General features: G+C 29.7%; 6 protein-coding genes across 7 annotated transcripts; 2 read left to right on the top strand and 4 right to left on the bottom strand.

Annotated features, from left to right (window-relative positions):
* Window positions 1–988: 988 nt before the first annotated feature.
* Window positions 989–12,242, bottom strand: LOC111684510 (probable cytochrome P450 318a1; the record flags this gene model as incomplete). The annotated part of the gene is made up of 8 exons (XM_023446695.2): window positions 989–1,283; window positions 3,834–4,755; window positions 5,231–5,587; window positions 9,185–9,317; window positions 9,504–9,573; window positions 9,759–9,956; window positions 11,625–11,816; window positions 12,056–12,242. Coding segments are annotated over 8 exons (2,226 nt in total), but the record flags the coding sequence as incomplete, so codon positions are not given.
* An 868-nt stretch (window positions 12,243–13,110) lies between these two features.
* LOC111684522 (mediator of RNA polymerase II transcription subunit 8) lies at window positions 13,111–14,131 on the top strand. The gene is made up of 2 exons (XM_023446708.2): window positions 13,111–13,364; window positions 13,422–14,131. The coding sequence occupies exons 1-2, from the start codon at window positions 13,200–13,202 to the stop codon at window positions 14,019–14,021; spliced, it is 765 nt and encodes a 254-aa protein (XP_023302476.1). The 5' UTR covers window positions 13,111–13,199; the 3' UTR covers window positions 14,022–14,131.
* A 194-nt stretch (window positions 14,132–14,325) lies between these two features.
* LOC111684511 (coiled-coil domain-containing protein 34-like) lies at window positions 14,326–15,499 on the bottom strand. Of its 2 annotated transcripts, none has more exons than XM_023446696.2 (3): window positions 15,256–15,499; window positions 14,939–15,184; window positions 14,326–14,875 (listed from the first exon to the last, which is right to left on the bottom strand). In XM_023446696.2, the coding sequence occupies exons 1-3, from the start codon at window positions 15,402–15,404 to the stop codon at window positions 14,380–14,382; spliced, it is 891 nt and encodes a 296-aa protein (XP_023302464.2). In that variant the 5' UTR covers window positions 15,405–15,499; the 3' UTR covers window positions 14,326–14,379. The 2 variants fall into 2 exon arrangements, with proteins under 2 accessions (XP_023302464.2, XP_046802898.1); XM_046946942.1 differs by having other exon boundaries at window positions 15,261–15,432.
* Window positions 15,500–15,917: 418 nt separating this feature from the next.
* On the bottom strand, window positions 15,918–17,908 carry LOC111684502 (transcription factor grauzone-like). The gene has a single exon (XM_023446687.2). The coding sequence runs from the start codon at window positions 17,826–17,828 to the stop codon at window positions 15,966–15,968; it is 1,863 nt and encodes a 620-aa protein (XP_023302455.2). The 5' UTR covers window positions 17,829–17,908; the 3' UTR covers window positions 15,918–15,965.
* Window positions 17,909–18,992: 1,084 nt separating this feature from the next.
* Window positions 18,993–20,917, bottom strand: LOC111684512 (transcription factor grauzone-like). The gene has a single exon (XM_023446697.2). It carries the CDS (start codon window positions 20,852–20,854, stop codon window positions 19,040–19,042), a length of 1,815 nt encoding a protein of 604 aa, XP_023302465.2. The 5' UTR covers window positions 20,855–20,917; the 3' UTR covers window positions 18,993–19,039.
* A 797-nt stretch (window positions 20,918–21,714) lies between these two features.
* On the top strand, window positions 21,715–27,355 carry LOC111684513 (zinc finger protein 107-like). Its single transcript, XM_046947078.1, has 2 exons — window positions 21,715–23,521; window positions 25,432–27,355. Exons 1-2 carry the CDS (start codon window positions 21,743–21,745, stop codon window positions 27,151–27,153), a joined length of 3,501 nt encoding a protein of 1,166 aa, XP_046803034.1. The 5' UTR covers window positions 21,715–21,742; the 3' UTR covers window positions 27,154–27,355.
* The last annotated feature ends 199 nt before the right edge of the window (window positions 27,356–27,554 follow it).

Raw genomic sequence — 27,554 nt, 5'->3', positions numbered from 1 at the left:
ACACTTCCTCATAGAAAATTAAAAAAATCTATTTTTCCTAAACTTTCAAAAAATGTTCATTTGTAGAAAATTTTCCCCTTGTAGAAATTTTCTATGTATTCACCAATTACCTTAATGTGTATAGATGTTTTTCAAAAGTTTGTAAAATGAAATTTATTCACACGTTTATGCGTTCACTTATACGTAATGGTAATGTTACGCTTATAATAAACATTATACGCCACACGAGGTGCAATGTAATGTTGTGTTGCATACAGCTGTACTCCTTGAATTTATGTTTATATAAAATGGTATATGTTTTTTTTATTTCTCAGCCTCAAAATCAAAAGTCGTTGTGGCTACTACTTCTGTGCTGCTGTTGCTATTACTGTTTCATAATTGGCCATTTTTACTGTAATTAAAAATCGTTCAGGCATGTGTTGAGGGATTTTAGCGTTAAAACGCAAGAAATTTTGCATACCAAAAATTTACAAAGTAAATTGGGTCAAATTAATTAATTATTTTCGATTAGAGCCAAGCGAAAGGATTTAGATGATGCAGTCAATAACGTGTGGTTCGCCTAGTTTTAAAATAAAGTAAAAGAAATCTTAGTGGGTGAAAATTAAAAGAGTGGGAATAGGGTAAATATATCAAAGACTTTACACACAATATTAAATTAAGCAAAATATTATTTTATTTCATTTAAATTAAAAAAAAAAAATCTAAAATCAATATTGCAAATATTTTTTTAATTGAAAAGTTATTCTTTTTATAAAATATTACAATAACACAACATATTTAATTTCTTTAATAAATAATTTTCTTTTTCATATATATTTAACAATTACTATACACTTCAAACTAAAAATATTTTCAATTTATAAACCACTTTATCTAATTTAAAAACTCATCAATTAAATTTTCTTTATAAAATTTACAATTTTCTTTATTAGACAAACAAAAAATATGTATAATAACAATAATATAATAAAGTGTTTTTTTATACATATTTTACTATACAACAACCATTAATTAATTTATGTATAAACATCAAACTGCACCACCACCATTAATTAATTAATTTACAATTATTACTAATTAGATTTAACAACAAGAACATAAATTAATTGCTGTTGTTCAGCCAACTGGCTGTATTTGAAAATTAATCTTGTCAGCATTGCAAAATTTTAAAGAAACGCCCTCATAACATTGTAAGTCCTCCAGCTTTATGTTGGTTGTAAATTCAAAGGAAGATATTAATTTTATCAAAACAATTTTTGACAAGTAGATACTGTAACGATAACCTTTTTATTAAAGAGAAAAATAAAAGCAAATGAAAACAATATAGAATATAGAAAATATGTTAAGGAGTTTAATAGTAAAAAGTACACAATTAATTTAAAAAAATATTAAAAATGTCTAGACTCGTACAATAGATTATTAAATTATCAAAAGATATTTTTTCAAAGCACCGTTTATACCTTTTAACTATTATGATTGCTCATAATTTGTTTTGCCAGCTTCATCTTTATAACTAAGGTGTATCTTTGTGTTTTAATTACAAATCTGTTCTTAGTAAAGAACATATTAGTTTCAAATTAAAGCCACTAAAGCAAATGAACAAACTAAGAAAAATGTATGTACTAAAAAAGATAGTTGCTACAAGAATTCAAACACACTTGAAAACACTTACTTAATGCTCATAAACTTGTACATTTCGAAAACGCAAAAACTTACAGTCAAAATGTTTGTATGTATCATGCAGACCTTTAATAGGATGGATGGGAAATTTTACAAAAATTTCTCTTCTTAAAGAAAATTTTTATAATATCCTTCTATATAAAAAAAGTTTAGAAAAATTATAATTTTTTAACATTTCTCTTTTTAAAAAACAATTTTCTAAAATTTTCTTTTTTTTAATTTTCGGGAAAATTCTCTTCATAGGCTAATTTTTAAGAAAATTCTCTTTCTATAGAAATTATCATTTTTACCGTTTTATAAAAAAATTCAAAACTATAACTTTTTCCTTATTAAAATTTTTTCTTTTTTTAACTTTTCGAGAAAATTCTCTTTTCATAAGAAATTTATAAGAAAATTATTTTGTTTTAAAAAAATTATTTTTTTATAGAAAATTTTCGAAAAAATTCTCTTTTTTTAAGAAATTTAAAAACAAAAATCATTATATAGAAAATGTTTTTGAAATTTTCTGGAAAATTTCCTTTTTATAAAAAATGTTAAGAAAATTTTCCTTGTTTATAAAAACTTTTCGAGAAAATTCCTTTTTATAGAAAATTATCTTTTTATAAAAAATTTTCGAGAAAGTTCTCTTTTTATAGGAAATTTTTGACAAAATTCCCTTTTTATATAAAATTTTCGAAAAAATTCTCTTTTTATAGGAATTTTGAGAAAATTCTCTTTTTATAAGGAATTTTCAAGAAAATTCCCTTTTTATAAGGAATTTTCAAGAAAATTCCCTTTTTAAAAAAATTCTCTTTTTATAAGGAATTTTCAAGAAAATTCTCTTTTTATAGAAAATTATCTTTTTATAAAAAATTTTCTAGAAAATTCCCTTTTTAAAGGGAATTTTCGAAAAAAAATCTCTTTTAATAGGAAATTTTCGAAAAAAAATCTCTTTTAATAGGAAATTTTCGAGAAAATTTTCTTTTTATAGGAATTTTGAAAAATTTCCAGAAAATTTTCTTTTAATAAAAAATTATCTTTTTATAAAAAATTTTCGAGAAAATTCTCTTTTTATAGGAAATTTTCAAGAAAATTCTCTTTTAATAGGAAATTTTCGAGAAAATTATCTTTTAATAGGAATTTTCGAGAAAATTCTCTTTTTATCGGAAATTTTCGAGAAAATTCTCTTTTAATAGGAAATTTTTGAGAAAATTCACTTTTAATAGGAAATTTTCGAGAAAATTCTCTATTAATAGTAAATTTTCGAGAAAATTTTTTTAATAGGAAATTTTCTAGAAAATTCCTTTATTATAGAAAATTATCGTTTTATAAAAAATTTTCGAGAAAATTTTCTTTTTATAGGAAATTTTCGAGAAAAATCTCTTTTAATAAGAAATATTCAAGAAAATTATCTTTTAATAGGAAATTTTCAAGGAAATTCTCTTTTTATAGGAAATAAAAAATACTCTTTTTATAGAAAATTTCGGGAAACTCCTTTTATATAAAATGTTCAAGAAAATTATCTTTTTATAGAAAAAATTTTTAATATTATTCTCTTTTGATAGAAAATATTTAAAAAAAATTCTCTTTTGATAGAAAATTTTTAAGAAAATACTCTTTTTATATAAGTTTTTAGAGAAAATTCTCTTTTTTTATAGAAATTTTTAGAGAAAATTCTATTTTCATAGAAATGGTTAGAGAAAATTCTATTTTTATAGAAAATTTTCTTTTTATAATTTTTTTTTAATAAAATTCTCTATTAATAGAAAATTTTCTTTTTATAGAAAATTTTTACAAAAAATTCTTTTTTAATTGAAAATTTTTAGGAAAAATTCTCTTTTTATTGAAAAATCTCTTTTTTTTAGAAAAGTTCAAAAACTTTTCTTTTCATTAAGAATATTTCTTGTAGAAATTTGTTTCAAAAATATAATTTTACAGAAAATTTTTCAGAAAAGCACTTAGTTTTATAAAAATTGTCTAGAAAATCCTGCTTTTATGAAAGTTGTCGAAAAAATTCTCTCTTTGCCAAAAATTTAATAAATATTTTTATAAAAATTACAAAACTAAATTTCTACAAAAATTATCCTTTTATAGAAAATTTTCTTTTACATAAAACACCCTCCCTAATATTAATAAACATGTATACTTACATATGTATGTATGTAAACACTCACCTATACAAGTGCGTAATCCTTTTGAAAATGGTACAAATGCATAAGAATGTCTCGATGTTGCCGCCAATCCTGCTGACGATGATATAGAAGTTTCATTCAATTTCATTTCATTTTCATCTCCTATTTTCTCATCATTTCGATATTGATGTTGTGGTTGATGTTTTTTTGAAAAATTTTCCGGATAAAATTTCAAAGCATTTGCACCCCAATACTTTTCATTACGTTGCATGTTAAATATATCCAATGCAATCATTGTATCTTTGGGTACAACTACATGACGACAACTGCATCTAGTAGAAGTGTTTTTGTTGTTGTTGTTGCTTAATGCACAAGTACATTTGTCACGTTGTATTACATTCAATTGAAAATCTGCACTGGCATTACGTAAATTCATGGGAACCGTTGTCAATAAACGTAACGACTCATTTATAATCATGTCAAGGTATGGCATATTCAGTAAATGTTCTATGGTTACTTTCACATCACAATCATTCAACATCTCATTCCCATCAACATCATCATCATCGCTATCAAGAGAATCATTATAACCACTACTACCATTACCACTATTGGTACTTCTACTATTGCTACTACTACTACTAGTAGTAGCAAAAGTACTTCTTCGTATATCATCATTATTCACATCACCTTCACAATCTGTCGTATTGAAATCCAAATCTCTGTCAATCGTATTTGCACATGTTTTATGGTAGTTTGTTTTTGTTGCATTTGTATCTTTAATATGTTTTATTGATGTTGTTGCTATTTCTGCTGCTGTTGTCAAGTTCGTTTTATTATTGGTTTTACTCTTTGACAACAACAACACTTGTGTGATTTCATGACGTAATTTCATTTGACATTCGTGGTTAATTGCCAAACATAGTAATGCGTTAATAATGCAACTCGATACGGTTTCAAAGGACTACGATTTTTTATGACATAAAGAGTAAAAAGTATTTAAAAAATTAAAAGCAAATATACAAATATGCAATTTACAAAAAGCATGAAGTGAAAGTTAATATGATTGTAAAAGAGGTTAACATTAATGATAAATGAAATGAGAACAGAAATAAAAAGAAATTCACAGAAATGTTGTAATGGTTTCATGACTATAATAACGAAATGTTGTTAAATTACAAAAAAAAAAAAAAAACTTTTGTATAAAAAATTTTGTAAAATTATCTTCTTATACAAAAATATTCATACTCCTTCTCATATGAAAATTTCTATTTTATTAAAAAAAAATCATATTTTTTACTTTTATTTCCCCATCTAGTTACACTAACAAATTATTATACATTTAAAATCAACTTTAATACAATTTTCAACTCCTTTTCTCATTTCACATAAACTTTTAATGAGTAATAAAATAACAATAAAATCTATAAGATACTTACCACCACAACCATCGATTGTGATTCATTCATAATATCTTCCAATGTCAATTTACCAGTCTGAGCCAAATAAAATATTTGATCAATAAAAATACGATGTTTTTGTTGCTGCTGCTCCTGCATGAAAGCATTTGCATCTGAGTCTGGCAAAAATGAAAATTCTTTCATATTATTTTTTAACGCATCATTGGCAGCTGCAGCCGTTCTAGTGCCAGTAAAATTATGATTTTCTCCATTTTCTTCAGTTTCTTGTCGTGTATTAGTTGCAGTTGCAAGATTACTTGTTGTAGTTTTGATGTCTACCTTCTGGCGGTATTGTTCTAGTCTATGTTGCCATTCAATATGTTTGAGTTTCACAATCTAATATATATTTTTTTAATTTTGTAGTTTTAAGTTTGCGGAAGAAAGTGGAAAAACCGACAAGACCATGAAACATTAAAAAATCAGTGTATATATGATTTTCTTTTCTGGTTTATATTAGGAGTATTAAGTTTTTACAGCCAGAGAAATTAAACAAGGTCCATAAAATATATGTATGACTATATACTAGACCAGAGACTAGACTATATACTACATCAAAGACAAGAGTATAGACTTGACTATAGAATAGTCTGTAGACAACACTATAGACTAAACTGTAAACCAGACTATAGACTAGACAAGACTATAGAATAGATTATAAGCTATGTACTAGACTATAGACTATAGACTAGACTATAGACTAGACTATAGACTAGACTATAGACTAGACCATAGACTAGACTATAGACTAGACTATAGACTAGACTATAGACTAGACTATAGACTAGACTATAGACTAGACTATAGACTAGACTATAGACTAGACTATAGACTAGACTATATAGACTAGACTATAGACTAGACTATAGACTAGACTATAGACTAGACTATAGACTAGACTATAGACTAGACTATAGACTAGACTATAGACTAGACTATAGACTAGACTATAGACTAGACTATAGACTAGACTATAGACTAGACTATAGACTAGACTATAGACTAGACTTTAGACTAGACTATAGACTAGACTATAGACTAGACTATAGACTAGACTATAGACTAGACTATAGACTAGACTATAGACTAGACTATAGACTAGACTATAGGCTAGACTATAGACTAGACTATAGGCTAGACTATAGACTAGACTATAGACTAGACTATAGGCTAGACTATAGACTAGACTATAGACTAGACTATAGACTAGACTATAGACTAGACTATAGACTAGACTATAGACTAGACTATAGACTAGACTATAGACTAGACTATAGACTAGACTATAGACTAGACTATAGACTAGACTATAGACTAGACTATAGACTAGACTATAGACTAGACTATAGACTAGACTATAGACTAGACTATAGACTAGACTATAGACTAGACTATAGACTAGACTATAGACTAGACTATAGACTAGACTATAGACCAGACTATAGACTAGACTATAGACTAGACTATAGACTAGACTATAGACTAGACTATAGACTAGACTATAGACCAGACTATAGACCAGACTATAGACTAGACTATAGACTAGACTATAGACTAGACTATAGACTAGACTATAGACTAGACTATAGACTAGACTATAGACTAGACTATAGACTAGACTATAGACTAGACTATAGACTAGACTATAGACTAGACTATAGACTAGACTATAGACTAGACTATAGACTAGACTATAGACTAGACTATAGACTAGACTATAGACTAGACTATAGACTAGACTATAGACTAGACTATAGACTAGACTATAGACTAGACTATAGACTAGACTATAGACTAGACTATAGACTAGACTATAGACTAGACTATAGACTAGACTATAGACTAGACTATAGACTAGACTATAGACTAGACTATAGACTAGACTATAGACTAGACTATAGACTAGACTATAGACTAGACTATAGACTAGACTATAGACTAGGACTATAGACTAGACTATAGACTAGACTATAGACTAGACTATAGACTAGACTATAGACTAGACTATAGACTAGACTATAGACTAGACTATAGACTAGACTATAGACTAGACTATAGACTAGACTATAGACTAGACTATAGACTAGACTATAGACTAGACTATAGACTAGACTATAGACTAGACTATAGACTAGACTATAGACTAGACTATAGACTAGACTATAGACTAGACTATAGACTAGACTATAGACTAGACTATAGACTAGACTATAGACTAGACTATAGACTAGACTATAGACTAGACTATAGACTAGACTATAGACTAGACTATAGACTAGACTATAGACTAGACTATAGACTAGACTATAGACTAGACTATAGACTAGACTATAGACTAGACTATAGACTAGACTATAGACTAGACTATAGACTAGACTATAGACTAGACTATAGACTAGACTATAGACTAGACTATAGACTAGACTATAGACTAGACTATAGACTAGACTATAGACTAGACTATAGACTAGACTATAGACTAGACTATAGACTAGACTATAGACTAGACTATAGACTAGACTATAGACTAGACTATAGACTAGACTATAGACTAGACTATAGACTAGCCTATAGACTAGACTATAGACTAGACTATAGACTAGACTATAGACTAGCCTATAGACTAGACTATAGACTAGACTATAGACTAGACTATAGACTAGACTATAGACTAGACTATAGACTAGACTATAGACTAGACTATAGACTAGACTATAGACTAGACTATAGACTAGACTATAGACTAGACTATAGACTAGACTAGACTATAGACTAGACTATAGACTAGACTAGACTATAGACTAGACTATAGACTAGACTAGACTATAGACTAGACTATAGACTAGACTATAGACTAGACTATAGACTAGACTATAGACTAGACTATAGACTAGACTATAGACTAGACTATAGACTAGACTATAGACTAGACTATAGACTAGACTATAGACTAGACTATAGACTAGACTATAGACTAGACTATAGACTAGACTATAGACTAGACTATAGACTAGACTATAGACTAGACTATAGACTAGACTATAGACTAGACTATAGACTAGACTATAGACTAGACTATAGACTAGACTATAGACTAGACTATAGACTAGACTATAGACTAGACTATAGACTAGACTATAGACTAGACTATAGACTAGACTATAGACTAGACTATAGACTAGACTATAGACTAGACTATAGACTAGACTATAGACTAGACTATAGACTAGACTATAGACTAGACTATAGACTAGACTATAGACTAGACTTAGACTAGACTATAGACTAGACTATAGACTAGACTATAGACTAGACTATAGACTAGACTATAGACTAGACTATAGACTAGACTATAGACTAGACTATAGACTAGACTATAGACTAGACTATAGACTAGACTATAGACTATAGAAGACTATAGACTATAGACTATAGACTATAGACTAGACTATAGACTAGACTATAGACTAGACTATAGACTAGACTATAGACTAGACTATAGACTAGACTATAGACTAGACTAGACTATAGACTAGACTATAGACTAGACTATAGACTAGACTATAGACTAGACTATAGACTAGACTATAGACTAGACTATAGACTAGACTATAGACTAGACTATAGACTAGACTATAGACTAGACTATAGACTAGACTATAGACTAGACTATAGACTAGACTATAGACTAGACTATAGACTAGACTATAGACTAGACTATAGACTAGACTATAGACTAGACTATAGACTAGACTATAGACTAGACTATAGACTAGATTATAGACTAGATTATAGACTAGACTATAGACTAGACTATAGACTAGATTATAGACTAGACTATAGACTAGACTATAGACAAGACTATAAACTGTTATATCTAATTTGTGTCGACAACATGACAAGCAAAAAATATTTTAAAATAAAATAAAAACTTACGTTTGTCACAAAATCTGTAACCAACTTGTTGGCTCTTTTTGATTTTTCATAGTTTTTATTGTCCAACAAACGAAAGATGAAGTCTATTTGATACCATGGCTTCAGTATTCTCAAAGCAGTTAGTTCCATTAAACTGCATCATGGAAATAAAAAGATGTTAAAAATGAACATTTTGCATGTTTATTAAAAAAAAATAAAACAAAAAAGTTTATGTTGTTGAAATACCAAGAATGTCCATTGGTTGGTTGGCGAAAAAAATTATAAACATTAGTTTATTAAAAAAAAGGAAAATAACTGACAAAACAAACTTTATACTTACTATCTATAAGACTGAGCGATGAACTTTTCATCGTTTTGCAGGAAATTTGTTTCAAAACCCATTGTTGTTACTGGAAAAAAAATAAACAATTATTGTTTACCCCTCCTTTTGTAAAGATAATTAAAAATTTTATTAAAATTTAAAAAGATGTTTATTAATAACTACAAAAAAAGTAATATTAAAGAATAAAATTGAAACGAAAACAAATTCGTTTATGTGTTTAAACTTTTGTCATAATAAACCAAAAATACTTACAACATGATACCTCCAAAACAGCTCGTGTTATTAGATCCTCAAAACTTTTAAATTTAACTTCTTTGCAATCCAGCAAATCCTCAGAGATTTTTACTTTCAACTCATTAGAAATACGATTAAAAATTTCAAAGAAACTAACAAGAGTATTATGACTAAAAGCTGGATTTAGTTGTTTACGGCGTATTTTCCATTGTTCATCTTTTATTTTTATTTTGTTGATATTTTATTCAAAGTTAGTAGTTTTTCCCACATGGACATGATAAATGTTGTTTGAATGAATATATAATAAAGAATTTTATAAATAACAAAGCATTAGGATTTTTAGTATTTTAAGGACATGAGTTTTTAACACACTAACAGAAGTTATACATACAGATTATAATGTTTTGTATTTAAATAGTTTTTAAAGAAACTAGATATGTATGTGTAAGTGAGTTGGGTTCTCCAAACTATGTTACGTTTAGGATTTTTATATTTTTAACTTAAGGCTAAACTGTAAATATATGTATATCTACTAGACTCAAACTAAACATTATCTATGATCTTGACTTAAGTCTGATTTATAAACTAGTCTTGTTCATAGAGTAGATTATAGTCTAAATAATTAAAAAGTCTTTAGTCGTATAGGTATGTAATCTGATCTATAAACTAAACTGTAATGTATTACATAGTAATCTGTAGTTTGGTCCATGATCAAGACTATGGTCTGTTCCATAGGCTGGACTAACATCTGGTCCATAAACTAGACTAAGTTCTTGTCCATAGACTAGATTGTGGTGTGGACCATAGACTCTATTATGGTCGTATCTATAGACCTACAATTGATGTAGTGTACTACATATTCCATAGTAATCTGTAGTCTGGTCCATAATCAAGACTATACTCTGGCCCATCGACTAGATTATAGTCTGATTCATAAACTAGGATATAGTCTTGTTCATAAGTAGAATATAGTCCAAACAATTAAAGAGTCTTTAGTTGTATAGATATGTAATCTGATCTATAAACTAGACTGTTTTGTACTACATAGTAATCTGTAGTTTGGTCAATGGCCAAGACTATGGTCTGTTCCATAGACTGGACATAGACTAGATTGTGGTCTGGACCATAGACTAGATTATGGTCTGATCTATAGACTATATTATGGACTGATCTATAGACCAAACTGTAGTGTACTACATAGTTCATAATAATCTATAGTCTGATCCAATTGAGTGGAATATAGTCCTAACAATTAAAGAGTCTTTCGTCGTGAAGATATGTAATCTGATCTAGTGTACTACTGTAGTGTACTACATAGCCCATAGATATATGTAGTCAGGTCCATAATGGAGACTATAGTCTGTTCAATAGACTGGACTATGATCTGGTCTATAAACTCGACTGTAGTGTACTACATAGTCCATAGTAATCTGTAGTCAGGTCCATAATCAAGACTATGATCTGATCCATAGATAGAACTAAGATCTGGTCCATAAACTATACTAAGGTCTTGTCCATAAACTAGATTGTGGTCTTAACCATAGAATTTTCAGGAAAATTATTTTAGAAAATTAGAAAATCTTTGAGAAAATTCTCTTTTATAGAGAACTTTTCAAGTAAATTTTCTTTTTATAAAATTTTCTGAAAAATTTAACTCTTTAAAATAAATTTTACTAAAAATTTTTATATAAATTTTAAAATTTGTATTCAAATCTGTTGAAATAATTTTCTATTATGACACGTTTAATATACATATGTATATGCATAGTAAATATAACATCTGCTGCTGCAAAACTCTATATCCTATATAACATTCATTTAAGGATACTGATATTGTCCTAGACCAAACATACATACATAAATACATATTCATGAAATACTAACCTTTGGCATGTAATAAACCCTTGTTGGCATAGAAACCATTTTGTAAAAATGTCTTATTTAAACACTCTGGTGCAGTGAGGATACTTTCCATAGTCTCTGGATCATCAACATACAACAAAATTCGGTTAAACACAATAATGGCCAAAGGGAATTGAAAATATTTATGACAACGTTGAATGCTGCTCATAATACCTGTGTCGGTTGGTAGTAACCAGGAAAGATGAAAAACGGAAAAATGAAAAAATGAAAACAAATAAAAAACTTTTTCAAAATTTAATTGACTGACACACTGTGTGGTAGATAAAGATCATAATCAGGATGATGAGAATGAGTATAATGTTGTGTAGGAAGATTTAAAGATAACTTAAGATTATATGAGTAAATTGAATTATGAATGACTTGGCAAATGGGAAAGTTTTTAAAAACTTAACTTTTAGGTTCCAGATAAATAATTAACAACAACCATAATATGGGTTGTTGGAGTAGGCCACGCCAACCATTTAGTTGCCATATAAAATACCAACATTTACGTTGTTTATAAATTATTAAACAAATCAAACAAATTATATAAAATAATAAACTATTCATAATGTTAATATTGTTGCTGATGTTGTTGTTTTTTGTTTATGCTGCTACTGGTACTTGTTGCTGCTGCTGTTGTTGTCTTTATTGGGATATTAGTAATCGTTTTTATTGTTCAAATATATAAATATAGAATTGTCATTTACATTTCTGTACTTTAATATAACATTTAGTTTTACTGACACGTTTTAGTAATTATTTCATATTTTCATTAGAAAAAAATATTTCTTTTATTAATGAAATTTAATAAAAATTCGTTTTTATGCACTTTATCGGTGTGAATACAGCAAAATTTGAATAACAACTGATGGGATTATTTGATTGAAAACTTATTTTATATGACAATTCAGAGATGAAAAGATTGTTTATTACAAAAATTACACAAATCTTTTTATATAAAATTTTCGAAAAAAAACAAATCTCTTATTTTTAGAAAACTCTCTTTTTAATAAATTATTTACAAAAAAATCTTTTTATTTTAGAAAATTTGTTTTTGTTAAAAAAAATTTTCGAACCTGTTGAAATAATTTTCTTTTTAAAGAATTTTTTTAAATACAATTTTTCTTTTTAATAAAAACTTTTTTTCACATTCGAAAAATCGAATTTTTTTCATTATATCAAAAATTTATAGATAATTTTTCTTGTTTAAAAAGTAAACAAATAATTTCCACATTTTTTATAGAAAATTTTCACAATTTTTGTTATTTTTCTTAATTTAATACATTTTTTAACCGTTTCAAATGTAAACGCTACCAAAGACTTTAACCTTTAGTATCGGCATCAACCATTTATTAATTACATATAAGTTGGCTACACTACACATTAGTTGGCTATACTAATAACATTGCCAGTAAAAACACTATTTTAGACGTTTTTCAGACTCAAGAACTACGGCAACTCTGTAAATTGACAATTCATGAAATTTGTTTGTTGCTCTAGAAAATATTGTTTGTGTTTTTGTTAAAAAAAAAAGATATAAATTATTTTAAAAAAATGTCGCGTGAAGAAAAACAATTAGATGCCACTCTGGATGCAGTGTTAAATCGTTTAAATGATTTGAAAATGTCCATTGGAGCCATGATACATAAATTAGAAACGGAATACGAAACCATCAGTTGGCCACAATTTCTCGATAATTTTGCCTTAATCTCCAGTCATGTAAGTAGGAAGTTTTTAGGTTTTATATAAAAATCTAAAAAAAACTAACTTATACAGCTTACCGGTCTATCGAAAATCTTGTCGAAAGAAATATGTCCACCCCTAAGAAATCGTACTGTTCTGCCACTAATACTATCACCCGATAGGGATGAAATTTTAGTGAATTTGACTCAAGGAAGAGTTCCAGTTTTTTCACATGATAATGTACCAGACTATTTGCGTACTAAACCAGCACCGCTGGCTGAACAGAAAATGTTACAAAACGAACAAAAAGCCAATAGTCTGACAAATGAAGCGGCTAGCAAACAGGTGGCTCAATACAATAAAGTTGTGTCTCATGTCTTGGAAATAGTTAGCAAACAACGTGAAGACTGGGAAATAGACTCTTCATCGAGAGCTGGTATACAACAGACGAGTAGTATGGCTGATACACATGCTCTGGTGGCAGCAGTCGGTATGGGTAAAGGCTTAAAATTAACTATGCCTATGTCAATACCCGGTGGTGGTCCTGGCAGTATGATGGTACCACCCGCCATAAGACCACCAGCACCTATGAGTTCGGTTAGTCCTGGCGGTGTCAATCAACTGGGCAAAGCTCCTTCGGCTATTAAGACCAATATTAAGTCAGCTATGCAAGTGCATCCATTTCAAAGATAAGGATGTAGTTTGGTTAAAGGTTTGTTAGTTTTAAAAATTTAATAAAATAGCAGTAATAAAGTTAAATTTTGCGAAAAAAATAAAATATTTATTTCAAACAAATTAAAAAAAAGTAATTTTATAAAAATCTTAATATTTATTTAATATTTTGGAAAAAGTTTTTTTAATGAATTTAAAAAAATGCATTTGAGAAAATTTGAAGATTGGCTATAAAAATTTTTGAGAATTTTCCATAAAAAAATCTAGAAAATTTTTTTAACAAAAAACTAAAATTTTCAAAAAAAAAAAAGTGAAATCAAAAGTATTCCATAAAAAGAGAATTTATTGAGAAATAGTTTATTTTGAATTAACATAATTTTTAATTTTCATGATTTATTGGTATTATCGGTTTCCATTCATTGGGATTGACAAAAATATCTGATACAGTACCGCGTAAAGTAAATATTCCACGATTCAATGGTACCGGTTTTGGTTTCTTATCAACATTTGCTATCCAATTTTCCCAAGCTTCGGCTGCCATCTGACGTCGTTGTTCCTCTAATTGACGACGTCGTTGCTCTTCTTGCCGTTTGAGCATACGACGACGTTCCTCTTCCAAACGTTTTGCTCTTTCCCATTCAGCTAAACGCATTCGAGCCTCTTCGTTTGTGACCTGAGGCCGTGGTCGATTGTCTAAACTCGTAACAGACTTAATACAAGTGCTGGTTGTGGATTGTTGATTTATAGTGCACTGTGATTTTTTCTGTAACCATTTTTCATATTTCTCTTGTGCTAGACGTTTACGTTCTTCAATTTCTTTTTGTTTTAACTCTTCTGCCTCTTTGCGTTTTAATGCCTTGTCAGAAAGTAGTTTCCTACATATAGAAATGTAATATGAATGTACAAAGTTGTATGTGTTCTTTTAATATACCCAATACCTTTTAGCCGATAGCCAGGTTTCATAAGCTAAATCTGGCTTTAAGTTAATTTTAGCAACTTCACAATGTTTACGATATGAAAAAGTATAGTCTCTTGTGGTGGGATAATTCTCTTCAGATTTTATATCCAATGGTGGTACAATATCACTCTGTGTTTCAGACATTGTCAAATATTTTGTGTTATCTGCACTCAAATGATCTGTTGGTGGGGCATTATTTTCTATAAATGCAGCAGCATTTACATATCTAAAAATTATATTAAATTATGTATGATGCACTATTAGTAATAGATGTAATAATCTATTACCGTACTTTACCTTACACTGTTATTAGATGTGTCATAACTACGCGAACTTAGATTTAAATGAGTGCAATCTTCATTGATTGATGAGGCTAAACTACGGGCTGAGTGACGCATATCAATGCCACTTTCCTGATCGCCGATTCTTGATGTATACCAAGCCATTGTAGTCTACAAAATTATATCAAATATGGAGAGTTTTAAAAATGTTTATTTTTTATAAAATGAAATAATTATAATATTTAATATTCAGTTTGAAAAGCAATATGACAAATATTTCTTTAAAACAATAATTTAAAGAAACTATTCATAAAGTTAAGAAAGTGGTTAATAGTTTCATTATCCTAACATTGCTTCAGTAGTTAACAATAATCTTTTTTTGTTTAATGTGATTGCTTCTAAAAATCTCTATTTTAACGAAAATAAGCTGATGTTTTAAATATGTACTCCTAACATAATTGTTTATTAAAACAATAACAAATTACTTTAATTATAAAAATATTCAATATGTTAGGCATTATTGAAATGTACTCTTCATTAATTTGTACTTTTAATTTATAAAATAGTTTTTTAATATTTAAGAAAATGAGCTGATGCTCTCTATCAAGATATTTTATTGAGAACAAAAAATAATTGATTTAATCTTTAACATATGTAACATGTTTCCTACATCTCATATATGTATGTTTGATTTCTCCCTCTATTCAATTAAGTTTAAATTTATTCTCAAAAGTTCATCACTGCTAAATTTGGTACCGTTTCATTGCCAACAGGCTCCATTATAGAAATTCCTGTATAGGGTGTTTCACTTTGAGATGCGATAACAGATTTAAGAAACTGTTTGCCTGCCAATGCTTTTGCTTCCCTTTTCATTTTTCCCTCTTCCCATTCCTTTCGATGCGTTAGTTTACGGTGTTTATGCATATTTGCACTGGATATAAATGTACGCGGACAGTGGGGGCAAGTATATAATGGCTCTCCGGTATGTGTGCTTAGGTGTTCCTTTAATTCTAAAGGACGTCGGAATTTCTTATCGCACATATGACAGGCATGTTTACGTTCTAAAGTATGCGCGTATTTAACATGATGTTTATGGGCATTCAAATTGGGCGATATCTTTGAACAATAAGGACATATTTGTTCTTGTTGATTTTCTTCGGTATGCATCATTTTCTTGTGACGATTTAGGCGATATTTGTTTGTTAACTCTGCCCCACAAATATCACATTTAACTTTTGCTGGTGTTTCTCCATTATGCTCTGCCATGTGACGTATAAACGAGAAACTATCGCGCAGCAATTTTCCACACATATCACAAATTTTTGCGTATTTTTTGGAGTGTGTTAAAGAGGCATGTTGTTTACGCAGATATTCGGAGGCAAATTTCTTATCACACATGCTACACTGAAAGTTTCTCTCCTCTTCAGGAACATGTGTTAAGACGTGGCGATCAAAAACTGCCTTTTTCAAGAAAGACTTGTCGCATTTATCGCAAGTAAACAAGTTTTGCTGACTTTCGTATAATTGATGAGTTTCCATGTGTTTTTCATAACTGCGACGAGTTGATAGCGCTTTATCACATTGCAGGCATTTAAAATAATTGGGGTCTTTATGGACATTTATGTGATCAACCAAGACGCCACGTTTATAGAATTTCTTATTACAACACATGGCATAACCCAAAATGTCATGTTCTTTTCGAAAGTGATTCTTAAGCTTGTAAAATGTACCCAGAGACGCACTGCAAATACTACAGGACAATACAAAATTATTGTCTGCCAGAAATTCATCATTTTTCTTCATAGCTTCCGAGACATTTGAATTGGTAATCTTTACAACTTTTACTTTCTTTTCCTTTTTAGATTTTGTATACTTTTTTCTAAATTTTGTAACAGTTTTAGTTTTTGTTGGACCTTTGCGTGATGCTCTTGTTTTTAGTAATATATTAAGTTTATCGTCATCTTCCGATTCCTTGAGTTCGTAATCTTCCTCATCTGTGTCATCTGCTGCACTATCATTTATAAAACAATGCTCCCAATCTATCGAAGTCACTTCATCAGCTACTAAAGCATTTACATTTACCTCAGCGACTGCAGGCACCTCATCAACAGTGTTATCATTTAAGTCATTTTCACTCTTAACCTTTACAACGGCTAATTCCTCTATATTTAAGCTTTCTGTTTTATCTACACTCTTCTTTTTTCTTCCCCGTTTGGGTTTCTCTAAATGCATTAGGTTTTCTGTAAGTATTGATGCTTCATTCTCAAAATTCTGCTCCTCCACTTTTATATCAACAGACGATGAAATATTTTCGTTATCAGTTTTTATGTTTGATATTAAAAATCTATCATACAGCCTTTGTTCTTTCTCAACTTTATTGTAAAAGTTGTGAAATGTTGATAACTCCTGCCAACATTGACGACATATCCACTGTTCAACTCCATTACTAGTGGCTGGCCTCAAATACCACCACCATAAATGTTTCTCTATAATACGTTGTATATTCCATTCTTTCCATTCACTAGATACGGTTGTAATACGTGAAAATATATCTTCATTTGATTTACAGCAAACTATACAATTATCCATTATTGGTATTAGTTTTTTAGTTAATTTTTCGTAATTTTTTAATATTTAACTAGGCACAACAAAAACAAGAGTTGTAAACAAATGATTTAAATTTTGTAGGGTTGCCATAAGAGCTATTTAATGTTTTTCCAGGGGTTTCATAAAAAATTAATTCGCTGGCTAACGCAATATACAAATATAGTAATAAAAGATGTTTAAATACATTTTTTCCAATTAGGTAAAATCTTAACCATTTAAAAATATCATCAAACAATTGATTGTGTGCAAAATTATACTAAAAATAAAAGCATAATATTAGGAAATATTAATGCCTTCAAATGGAATTACAAATGAAAGTGCTTGGCAACACTATTTAACATATGTATTAACTAGAGATGTGTATTATAAAGCAATCGATAATCAACAATAACACTGTGCTACTTCAATCGTTTAAATTAGTAGGAGCTAATGTCATATTTGCATTCTTCTTGATTACATAGTTAATATGAATATAGTATGTATGTAGACTTCCATCAAATCTGAAGAAATACACTTAGGGGTTCTATTGTTGAAACGAAAAGTCGACTTTTCGACTTTTTGCATTTTATGAAAAGTCGACTTTTTGTATTTTATGAAAAGTCGACTTTTCGACATTCGACTTTTTGCATTTAGTTAAAAGTCGATTTTTCGACTTTTTTCATTTAATTAAAAGTCGACTTTTCGACTTTTAATATTTTATAAATAGTCGACTTTTCCCGACTTTTCGACTATTTTTCGACTTTATAAAGTTGCCAGAAGCGTAAATTTATAATGTTGCCATTTAACATTATATTATTATTTATTATTAATAAAAAATGTTATTTATATTTTTTCTATTTGTTGCAATTTTTTGAGTTTTTTCGACTTCTTTCCATTTTTGACTTTTTCCGACTTTTCGACTATTTTCGACTTCTTTCGACTTTTTCCGACTTTTTTTTTTGACTTTTCGACTTTTTCCGACTTTTTTTATAGACGATAGTCAAGTTATCGACTTTTTTGGAACAAAATAGTCGACTTCGACTTTTTTCGATAAAAAGTCGATTGTTCGATTATTCGAAAGTCAATTTATAGAACCCTACCCTCTACCAGACTAGAATACTAACGTTTTTTTTAATTCCCATTGAGTTTAAAAAATTTTCATATATATTATGGACACTATAAACAGTTAAATTCTAAAAACATAAAATTTATTTTCAAATATTTAATTCTGTTAAATTTTTTACATCACTGCTCTCAAACTCCATGTTTAATTCGGTTAAATTTTTTACTACATCACTACTCTCAAGCTGAACTATTTCTTCATAGCCACAAGATTCACTTTCTTGTAATACAATTGTTTTAAGAAACTCTTTGCAAGCTAATGATTTTGCATCCCTCTTAATGCGTCTCTTTTCCCATTCCTTTTCATGCTTCAATCGAAGATGTTTATACATGTTAGCATTCGATATAAATGTGCGAGGACAATAAGGACATGTATATAATGGCTCGCCAGTGTGAGTGCTTAAATGTTCTTTTAATTCTTTAGGTCTACGGAATTTCTTATCACACATATGACATGCATGTTTGCGTTCCAAGGTGTGGGCGTATTTAATATGAGTTTTATGGGCAACATAGTTGGGTGATATTTTCGAACAATGGGGACATATTTGCTCTTGTTGTACAGTATGCATTAATTTCTTGTGTCGATTTAGGAAATATATATTTGTTAATTCAGCAGCACAGATATCACATTTAAATTTAACTGGTTTAACACCATTATGCTGGGCCATGTGACGATTAAACGAATATTTATCCCACACTGTTACACCACATACATCACATATTTTGGTGTATTTTTTGGAGTGTGTATGGTTAATATGTTGTTTACGTAAATATTCTGTAGCAAATTTCTTAACACACATGCTACATTGGAATTTTCGCTCTTCTTCTGGAATATGCAATAAGACATGTCGTTCAAAAACTATCTTCTTTAAGAAGGATTTGTCACATTTGTCGCAATTAAATAAATTCTGTTGAGTTTCATGTAATTGATGATTTTCCATATGTTTTGTTAAACTGTAACGAGTTGTTACAGTTTTGTCACATTTCGGACATTTAAAGTAATTGGGATCCTTATGAACATTTAGATGATCAACCAAAACATCTCGTCGGTAAAACTTCTTATTACAGCACATAGCATAAGCCACTGTATTGTGTTTCTCACGAAAGTGAATCTTAAGATTATAAAAGGAATCCAGAATGTCATTGCAAATACTACAGGATAGTACAAAGTCACTGTTTGCTAGAAATTCATCATTTTTATTCCTTGAATTGTTTTCATTTTTCACAACTTTCTCTTTCTTCTCTTTCTTGATAGATTTTATTTTTTCTTTTCTACATTTTTTAATAATCTTAGATTTAGTTTGACGTTTACGCTTAGGTTTTTCACTTGGTACATATTTATCATCACCTTTAAAATCTTTTAAGTCATTCTCCTCTGGCGTATTATCTGCGTTGTCATTTGAGAAACAAATCTCTTCTGATGCTAGCTCCTCAGCAGTATCATGGATTATATTTTCGCTTTTGACCTCTACAATATTTAGTTCTTCCAATTGTATGCTCTCTGTTATATAAACAGTTTTCTTCTTTCTTCCCCTTTTGGGTTTCACTATATGTACTGGATTTTCCTCAAGTGTTGAAGATCCATTTTCAAAATGTTGATCCTCTACTTTAATATCTTGAATAACCTCTTGGTCAGTATCACTTTTTATGTGTAATAAAAATGTATAATATAATTTGTGTTCTTTTTCAACTTTTTTATAAAAGTTGTGAAATGTTGATAAGTTCTGCCAACATTGAAGACATATCCATTGTTCTGCTTCATTACTAGAGGCTGGTCTTAAATACCACCACCACAAATGTTTCTCTATAATACGCTGTATATTCCACTCTTTCCATTCACTTGATTGCATAGTTATTCGTGAAGATAAATCTTCATTTGATTTACAGCAAACTATACATTTATCCATTTTGGCAATAGTTTTTAGAATTAAATATACAACATAACAAAAACATATGTAAACAAACTAATGTAAATAAGTAGGATTGCCAGGTTCTTTACAAACAAATTGACAGAAAGTAAAATAAACTTTAGTAATCTTGAAAATGTAATCGATAATTATTTTCTAATAAAAATTATAAAATATATATTTGAAATGATTAATTAGTATTAAAAAGAGTTATTAACAAAATAAAAAAAAACAATTTAATAGCTTCACAAATACATAACATATTTTTTTTGTGTATAATAAAGAATGTTAATCCATATACATACAAACATATTTGTACTAGGGTTCTATAGTTGAAACGAAAAGTCGACTTTTCGACTTTTTGCATTTTATGAAAAGTCGACTTTTCGACTTTTTGCATTTAGTTAAAAGTCGACTTTTCGACTTTTAATATTTTATAAATAGTTGACTTTCCGACTTTTTTGACTTTTTTCTACTTTTTTCGACTTTTCGACTATTTTCGACTTTTTTCGACTTTTCCGACTTTTTCCGTCTATTTTCGACTTTTTCCGATTTTTTCGACTTCTTTCGACTTTTTCCGACTTTTTTCGACTTTTTCCGTCTATTTTCGACTTTTTCAGATTTTTTCGACTTTTTTCGACTTTTTCCGACTTTTATTTACAAAGTCGACTTTTCGACTTTTTTCATAGACGATAGTCGAGTTATCGACTTTTTTGGAACAAAATAGTTGACTTCGACTTTTTGACTTTTTTCGACAAAAAGTCGATTGTTCGATTATTCGAAAGTCGATTTATAGAACCCTAATTTGTACATCTATAATTACCATCGCTAAATTTAAATGTTAATTTTGAAATCTCTAATCGAAATCACAATATAAATAAAAATACTATGATGGATAATTGTGTGGTTTGTTTGTCAACAAATGACGATACATATTCTCGTATTTATTTTCAAGCAATTAAGTGGCAAGAATATCGAATTCATTGTATTATAAAAAAACACTTGAGGTGGTGGTATATGAAACAAACATCAGCCCATGGCTCACCATGGATTTGTCGTCAATGCTGGCAGGAGCTGTCCAACTTTCATGCATTTTATCTAAAGGTAAAAAATGTACACAAACAATATGATTTGCTAAAGTGGCCGCAGCTGAAAAGTTCTATTAAGGATAATGATGAATATGTGTCTAAGACAATATTTTTATATCCTGTAAAAGAAGAATTTAAGCTCATTGATAGCACACTAGAAACAACACTAGAGGAAGATTTGGTGCCTTTGGATAAATTTAAAACAAATATTCAAAATAACAATTCAGTAGTAATTAATGAAAATATTGAAATAAATGAACTACCGGTCATAGAATCTGTTAAAGATGAAGATTTACCCGAATATAGTGATGACGATGGACAAAGCAATAGTGTGGATAATGATTCGTGGGAGAATAATTTGGATGGCAATGTCTGTAATAATGAGATAACTACAGCGAAGAGAAAAAAAGAAACATCTAACAAACTTGTTCTTAAAACTGGTAAATCTCAAAGGATTTCACACAAAATCCCTAAAAAGCAAATATCTCCAAATAAGAATATCGATTCGAGGGCAAAATTAGAAATAACACGAAAGAATGATGAATACTTAGCACAAAGCGAATATAAACTTTTTTGTCATATTTGCAATATACCACTTCAAGATTTTCTAAAACTAAAAACCCACTATCGCCTTGAACACCAAACTCTCGGCTATGCAATGTGTTGTAATAAGAAATTTTACAATCGCGGACCACTGGCCGATCATTTGCGAGTTCATGAAAATCCAAATTTCTTTAAATGTACAATTTGTCAACGTATTTTGGCTCATCGCTTGAGCTACGAAAATCATCTTGAATTTCATAAACAGGAGAACAAGACGCGTGAAAGAATCTTTCGGTGTGAGAAATGCGATAAGTCATTCTTTAAAAAAGCAGTCTACGATCGACACATACTGTCACACGTTCCCGAAAAGGATCGAAAATTTCAATGCGATGAATGTGATAAGAAATTTGCAGCCGAATATTTGGTTAACCAGCACAAAGCTTTCGCTCATCTAAATAAGTACGGAAAAATATGCGATATTTGTGGTAAAACATTTCGTGAACGTTTCTCTTTCACACGCCATATGGCTGAACATAATGGTAAACCGCCGGAGAAAGTTCCATGTGATATTTGCGGAGTCGAATTAACCAGTAAATATCTATTGAATCGTCATAAGAAAAAAATGCATACAGAAGAAAATCAACAAGAGCAAAAATGTCCCTACTGTTCTAAGGTATCACCCAATATGCATGCCCATCGTCAACACGTAAACTATGCACATACAATGAAACGTAAACATGCTTGCAACATGTGCGAGAAGAAATTTAAACGGCCATTGGAATTGAAAGAACACTTAAGTACCCATACCGGTGAGCCATTGTATACTTGTCCCCATTGTACGCGAACATTTATATCAAGTGCAAATATGCATAAACATCGTAAAGCATCCCATCCTAAGGAATGGCAAGAGTCAAGATTAAAAAAATTAAATGATCAAAAATTAAGAGAACTAACAATTAAAGAACATTTAAATCGCTGTGCCACCACAAATGATGACGTTGCAACCATTTTAGAATGTTCTCAAGAAAATGGTATGGTGAGATAACTAAAGGTTTGCTCTTAATGAAATTAGTTGTTGATATTGTAAGGTGAAACCATACAGGTCATAGCTAAAAAATTATACTTATGTATATGTTCCAGAAATCGTGAAAAGTGTTCCTGTAAAGCTTTAAAAAATTTCTGACAGATGGCGCCGAAGTTTTCATTTTTAGTCAATTGCACCGTAACCGCTAAGGGAAACAACAATTTTTATGTAAAGGATTAGGATTTAAAATAATCCTCCAAAGTTGTTTTTGAGTACACAGTTAGTTAATTTTGTTTGCAAGCCTAAGCGTCTAATGGAGTTAGAGCAAGAAATGCGAAAGTGCAAGCAGCTTATGCATAAAAATTAATAAAATTTATATAAAAATAAACATTAAAATGTTGGATTTATTATTTAGTATAAATTAAGAAGAATTATGAAATAAGTGCATCCTTTTATGAAGACTTAAAAATACATTTTAGTTTTTATTAATTATACCCTACACCACTATAGTGGGGAGGGTATTATGCGATTGTGCTGAAGTTTGTAACACCCAAAAATATTGGTCCTAGACCCACCTTAAAGTATACCAATCGGCACAGAATCACTTTCTGAGTCGATTTAGCTATGTCCGTCTGGCCGTCCGTCTGTCTGTGTGTCCATGTAAACCTTGTGCGCACGCTGCAGGTCGCAATTTTCAAGTTAATTTGGCACATACTCTTCTTTTGGTTTAGGGACGAACGCTATTGAAAATGGTTGAAATCGGTCCATTATTTCTCCTGGCCCCCATACAACCGTACCCCCCGAATCGGGCCTTTAGGCTCACAATTACGTTAAATGTTTTAGTTTTATAGAACAATAATTGACAATACTAAATTTGTATAGAAATCGGGCCTCATTTGACCCTAGCCCCCATACAAACTCCCCTTCAGAAAATGACTTGAAGGTCACAATTAACTTACAATTACTAAAATTAACTTATAAATACTAATATCAAAATCTGCATAAATGAATTTGAAGTAGACGTAAATTCATTTACCAAAATTTATAAGGATAGGCTCATATTTACCCCTTCTCCCCTATGAGCCCTCTTGTAGAAAATCTCTTTTTTGTCAACAATAAGTAAAAAAATTCACAATAAAACAAATCAAATGCTTTATATAAAAAAATCCACAATTTTAACATACTGACTGGTGTAGGGTATCATATGGTCGGCAATGTCCGACTATAAATTCATACTTGTTATACCCTTCACTTTCGTGAGAAGGGTATATAAGTTTGTCATTCCGTTTGTAATTTCTATAATATAATTTTCCGACCCTATAAGTCGCTATTTAAAATCAGCAAAATCGGTCGGTAAATAACGGAGATATGAGCAAAAATCCGAGACAACCTATGAAAATTTCATCAAAAAAAGTCATATTTTTTATACTATGTTAAATAAGCAACAACCACACTGTAAATTAGAAAACAATGTACACGTGTGTGTAGATGTTTTGTATGTTTGGATGCTGTTGGCGTCATTGAGTTGTATATTTTGTTTTGTGAATTCTCTTCGTATATTTGGATGTAGGTTGGTTTTATTGCGTTGTTTATTTTGTTTTTGTTTTTCTGTGTTTTTCATTATGCATGTTTATATGTCTGTTGGTTTTGATACCTTGCGTATTTTGTTTTTTATTTCGTTTAGCGTTGTTATTGTTCATTTTGTTTTGCCTTTGGTGTAATAATAATGTAGTCGGGTGAAGGGTATATAAGATTCGGCACAGCCAAAAATAGCACTCTTACTTGTTTTCATATTAGATTTACAATTATCTCCTTTTTTATGAAACATTGTTAATCTGGCAACTTGATTAGTTTGTTTACATTTTACACAGTAAATAAAAACAAAAAAATAAAAAATTCTTATTAAATTGAATTATTATTAAAAACAAACCCAACAAATGGACAATTGCATAATTTGTTTAGAAACTAATGAGGATGAAACGTTTTCCCGTATAACTTCTATGTCCAGCGAATGGATTGAAGGAAATATACAACGAATAATTGAAAAACATTTGTGGTGGTGGTATTTAAAACCTTCATTTGTGAAAAAGGATTTTCTCCCGTGGATTTGTCGTCAATGTTGGCAGGAAATATCAAACTTTCATAGATTTTTTTGTAAAGTCGAAAAAGCGCACAGAGATTATCAAACTATTTTAATATCTCTGGAGCAAGCAAGTTCCGGAAAGGAAACTAGCAATGTCAACGTTAAACAGGAATCAGAGAATGAGGTGGAATATTCTGCCAAAGTTCGCGAAAAATTTAAAACTCGCAAAAAATTTAAAACCATTGAAAATGATGATATGAATCTGTTAGAGGTTAAAAGTGAATTTTACTTTAATCCAGATAAAAATGATGGCCAGTTAGAGGAAGACGTTTTATGCTTTGACGCATTAGATGTACAAACTTTTGAAGATTGCAAAGAAGTTTCGGATGAGTTAGAAAGTGATGAAGACAATAAGCGGCATACAAAAAAATCTAGAAAAGTAAACCAACGAGAAAAGACTAAACGAAATACCCAAAAGAAATTAAAACAAAATAAGGCCAAGGAAGAGCTGAATGGTAACTCCATAAGTGAAAACGTTAAATCTGATATTTTCACTGATAATGAACATAAATTGGAATGTTGTATTTGTAATGCAACTCTTGAAGATTTCCGAGCAGTTAAACAGCATTATCGTAATGAACACAATACTAAGGGTTATACCATGTGTTGTGGTAAAAAGTACTTTAAACGTTGCTTACTCATCGATCACTTAAGAGTACATAAAGATCCAAATTATTTTAAATGCACAGAATGTGCAAAAGTGTTTGCCACTCGCCGAGGCTTGGAAATGCATTTGGAAATACATCAAACCCGCGAACGCAAATTTAACTGTGATGAATGTGGCAAATCGTATTTTAAGCTACACGTCTTTGAACGTCATAAATTAAGCCATGTGCCAGAAAGTGAAAGACACTATAATTGCTCGCAATGTGATAAGAAATTCGCTTCCGATTATTTACGCCGTCAACATGAAGATTTAACACATGAAAAGAAATATGACAAAATTTGCGATATATGTGGCAAGTCATTTCGCCACCGTTTTTCTTTTGCACGTCACATGGAAGAACACGATGGAACGACGCCCACCTTGGTATCCTGTGAAATATGTGGTGCTAAACTAACCAATAAATACGGTCTAAGACGACACATGAAAATGCGACATTTAGAAGAAAATATGCAGGAACAGATATGTCCCTATTGCTCTAGGGTTTCGCCAAATCTCAATGCTCATCGTATGCACATAAAGTACAATCACACCATGCAGCGTAAACATGCTTGCCATTTGTGTGAAAAGGCTTTTAGACGCCCTCTGGAGCTGAAGGAACACTTAAGTACTCATACCGGTGAAGCATTGTATACATGTCCACATTGTCCTCGTACCTTTATATCAAATGCTAATATGCATAAACATCGAAAAATAGCTCATCGTCAGGAATGGGAAGAGGCACGTTTGAGAAAGTTAAATGAAAAGGGTATGAAGTGCGTGAACGTCTCCGAAACTCTGCCCAGTGTTGTGGACGAAATCCAGAAATGTCCAGAAAATCTAGTGTATATAGTGTAGATAGAGGTGTATTAATTTTTTTGGTAATTACATATTAAGAAAAATACATTTTTGAGTTATCTACAATTAAGTAATTTTTGAATGTGATAGACTAAGCTGTAGACTATATTATTATATAATTATTAAAATTTCTAACGAATTACCGAAATAGTTCTTTATGCTCTTCTAAATTTTTTTTTTAATATTTTGGTAAGAGTCCATCATTAAAATATTGCACTCATGTATTTTCATTAAAATTATTGTTATATTTATTGTAATCATAAAAAAACATGTTATAAAAAAACCTTTTGGACAGAAAATAAATATTAGATTCAAAGTGGTTAACTTATAATTCTCTTCGAAAGACACTTCTTCCGAATTAAATAACTACGAAAAATCTATTAAGAAAGAGAGCCATAAAC

This window comes from Lucilia cuprina, chromosome 3, assembly GCF_022045245.1.
Source record: "Lucilia cuprina isolate Lc7/37 chromosome 3, ASM2204524v1, whole genome shotgun sequence".
Taxonomy (NCBI): domain Eukaryota; kingdom Metazoa; phylum Arthropoda; class Insecta; order Diptera; family Calliphoridae; genus Lucilia; species Lucilia cuprina.
Note: the sequence above shows the minus strand (reverse complement) of the source record. Positions and strands in the feature narration are given on the sequence as shown.

What these genes read in the sequence shown, in the direction of transcription:
- LOC111684512 (XM_023446697.2), bottom strand. Translation starts at nt 20,854, where the DNA reads ATGGATAAATGTATAGTTTGCTGTAAATCAAATGAAGATTTATCTTCA.
- LOC111684522 (XM_023446708.2), top strand. Translation starts at nt 13,200, where the DNA reads ATGTCGCGTGAAGAAAAACAATTAGATGCCACTCTGGATGCAGTGTTA. An exon ending in TTGCCTTAATCTCCAGTCAT is followed by an intron (nt 13,365 to 13,421) that starts GTAAGTAGGAAG and finishes TAACTTATACAG; the next exon opens with CTTACCGGTCTATCGAAAAT.
- LOC111684511 (XM_023446696.2), bottom strand. Translation starts at nt 15,404, where the DNA reads ATGGCTTGGTATACATCAAGAATCGGCGATCAGGAAAGTGGCATTGAT. An exon ending in ACATCTAATAACAGTGTAAG is followed by an intron (nt 15,185 to 15,255) that starts GTAAAGTACGGT and finishes TATAATTTTTAG; the next exon opens with ATATGTAAATGCTGCTGCAT. An exon ending in ACCTGGCTATCGGCTAAAAG is followed by an intron (nt 14,876 to 14,938) that starts GTATTGGGTATA and finishes TTCTATATGTAG; the next exon opens with GAAACTACTTTCTGACAAGG.
- LOC111684513 (XM_046947078.1), top strand. Translation starts at nt 21,743, where the DNA reads ATGATGGATAATTGTGTGGTTTGTTTGTCAACAAATGACGATACATAT. An exon ending in GTTCTCAAGAAAATGGTATG is followed by an intron (nt 23,522 to 25,431) that starts GTGAGATAACTA and finishes AATTATTATTAA; the next exon opens with AAACAAACCCAACAAATGGA.
- LOC111684502 (XM_023446687.2), bottom strand. Translation starts at nt 17,828, where the DNA reads ATGGATAATTGTATAGTTTGCTGTAAATCAAATGAAGATATATTTTCA.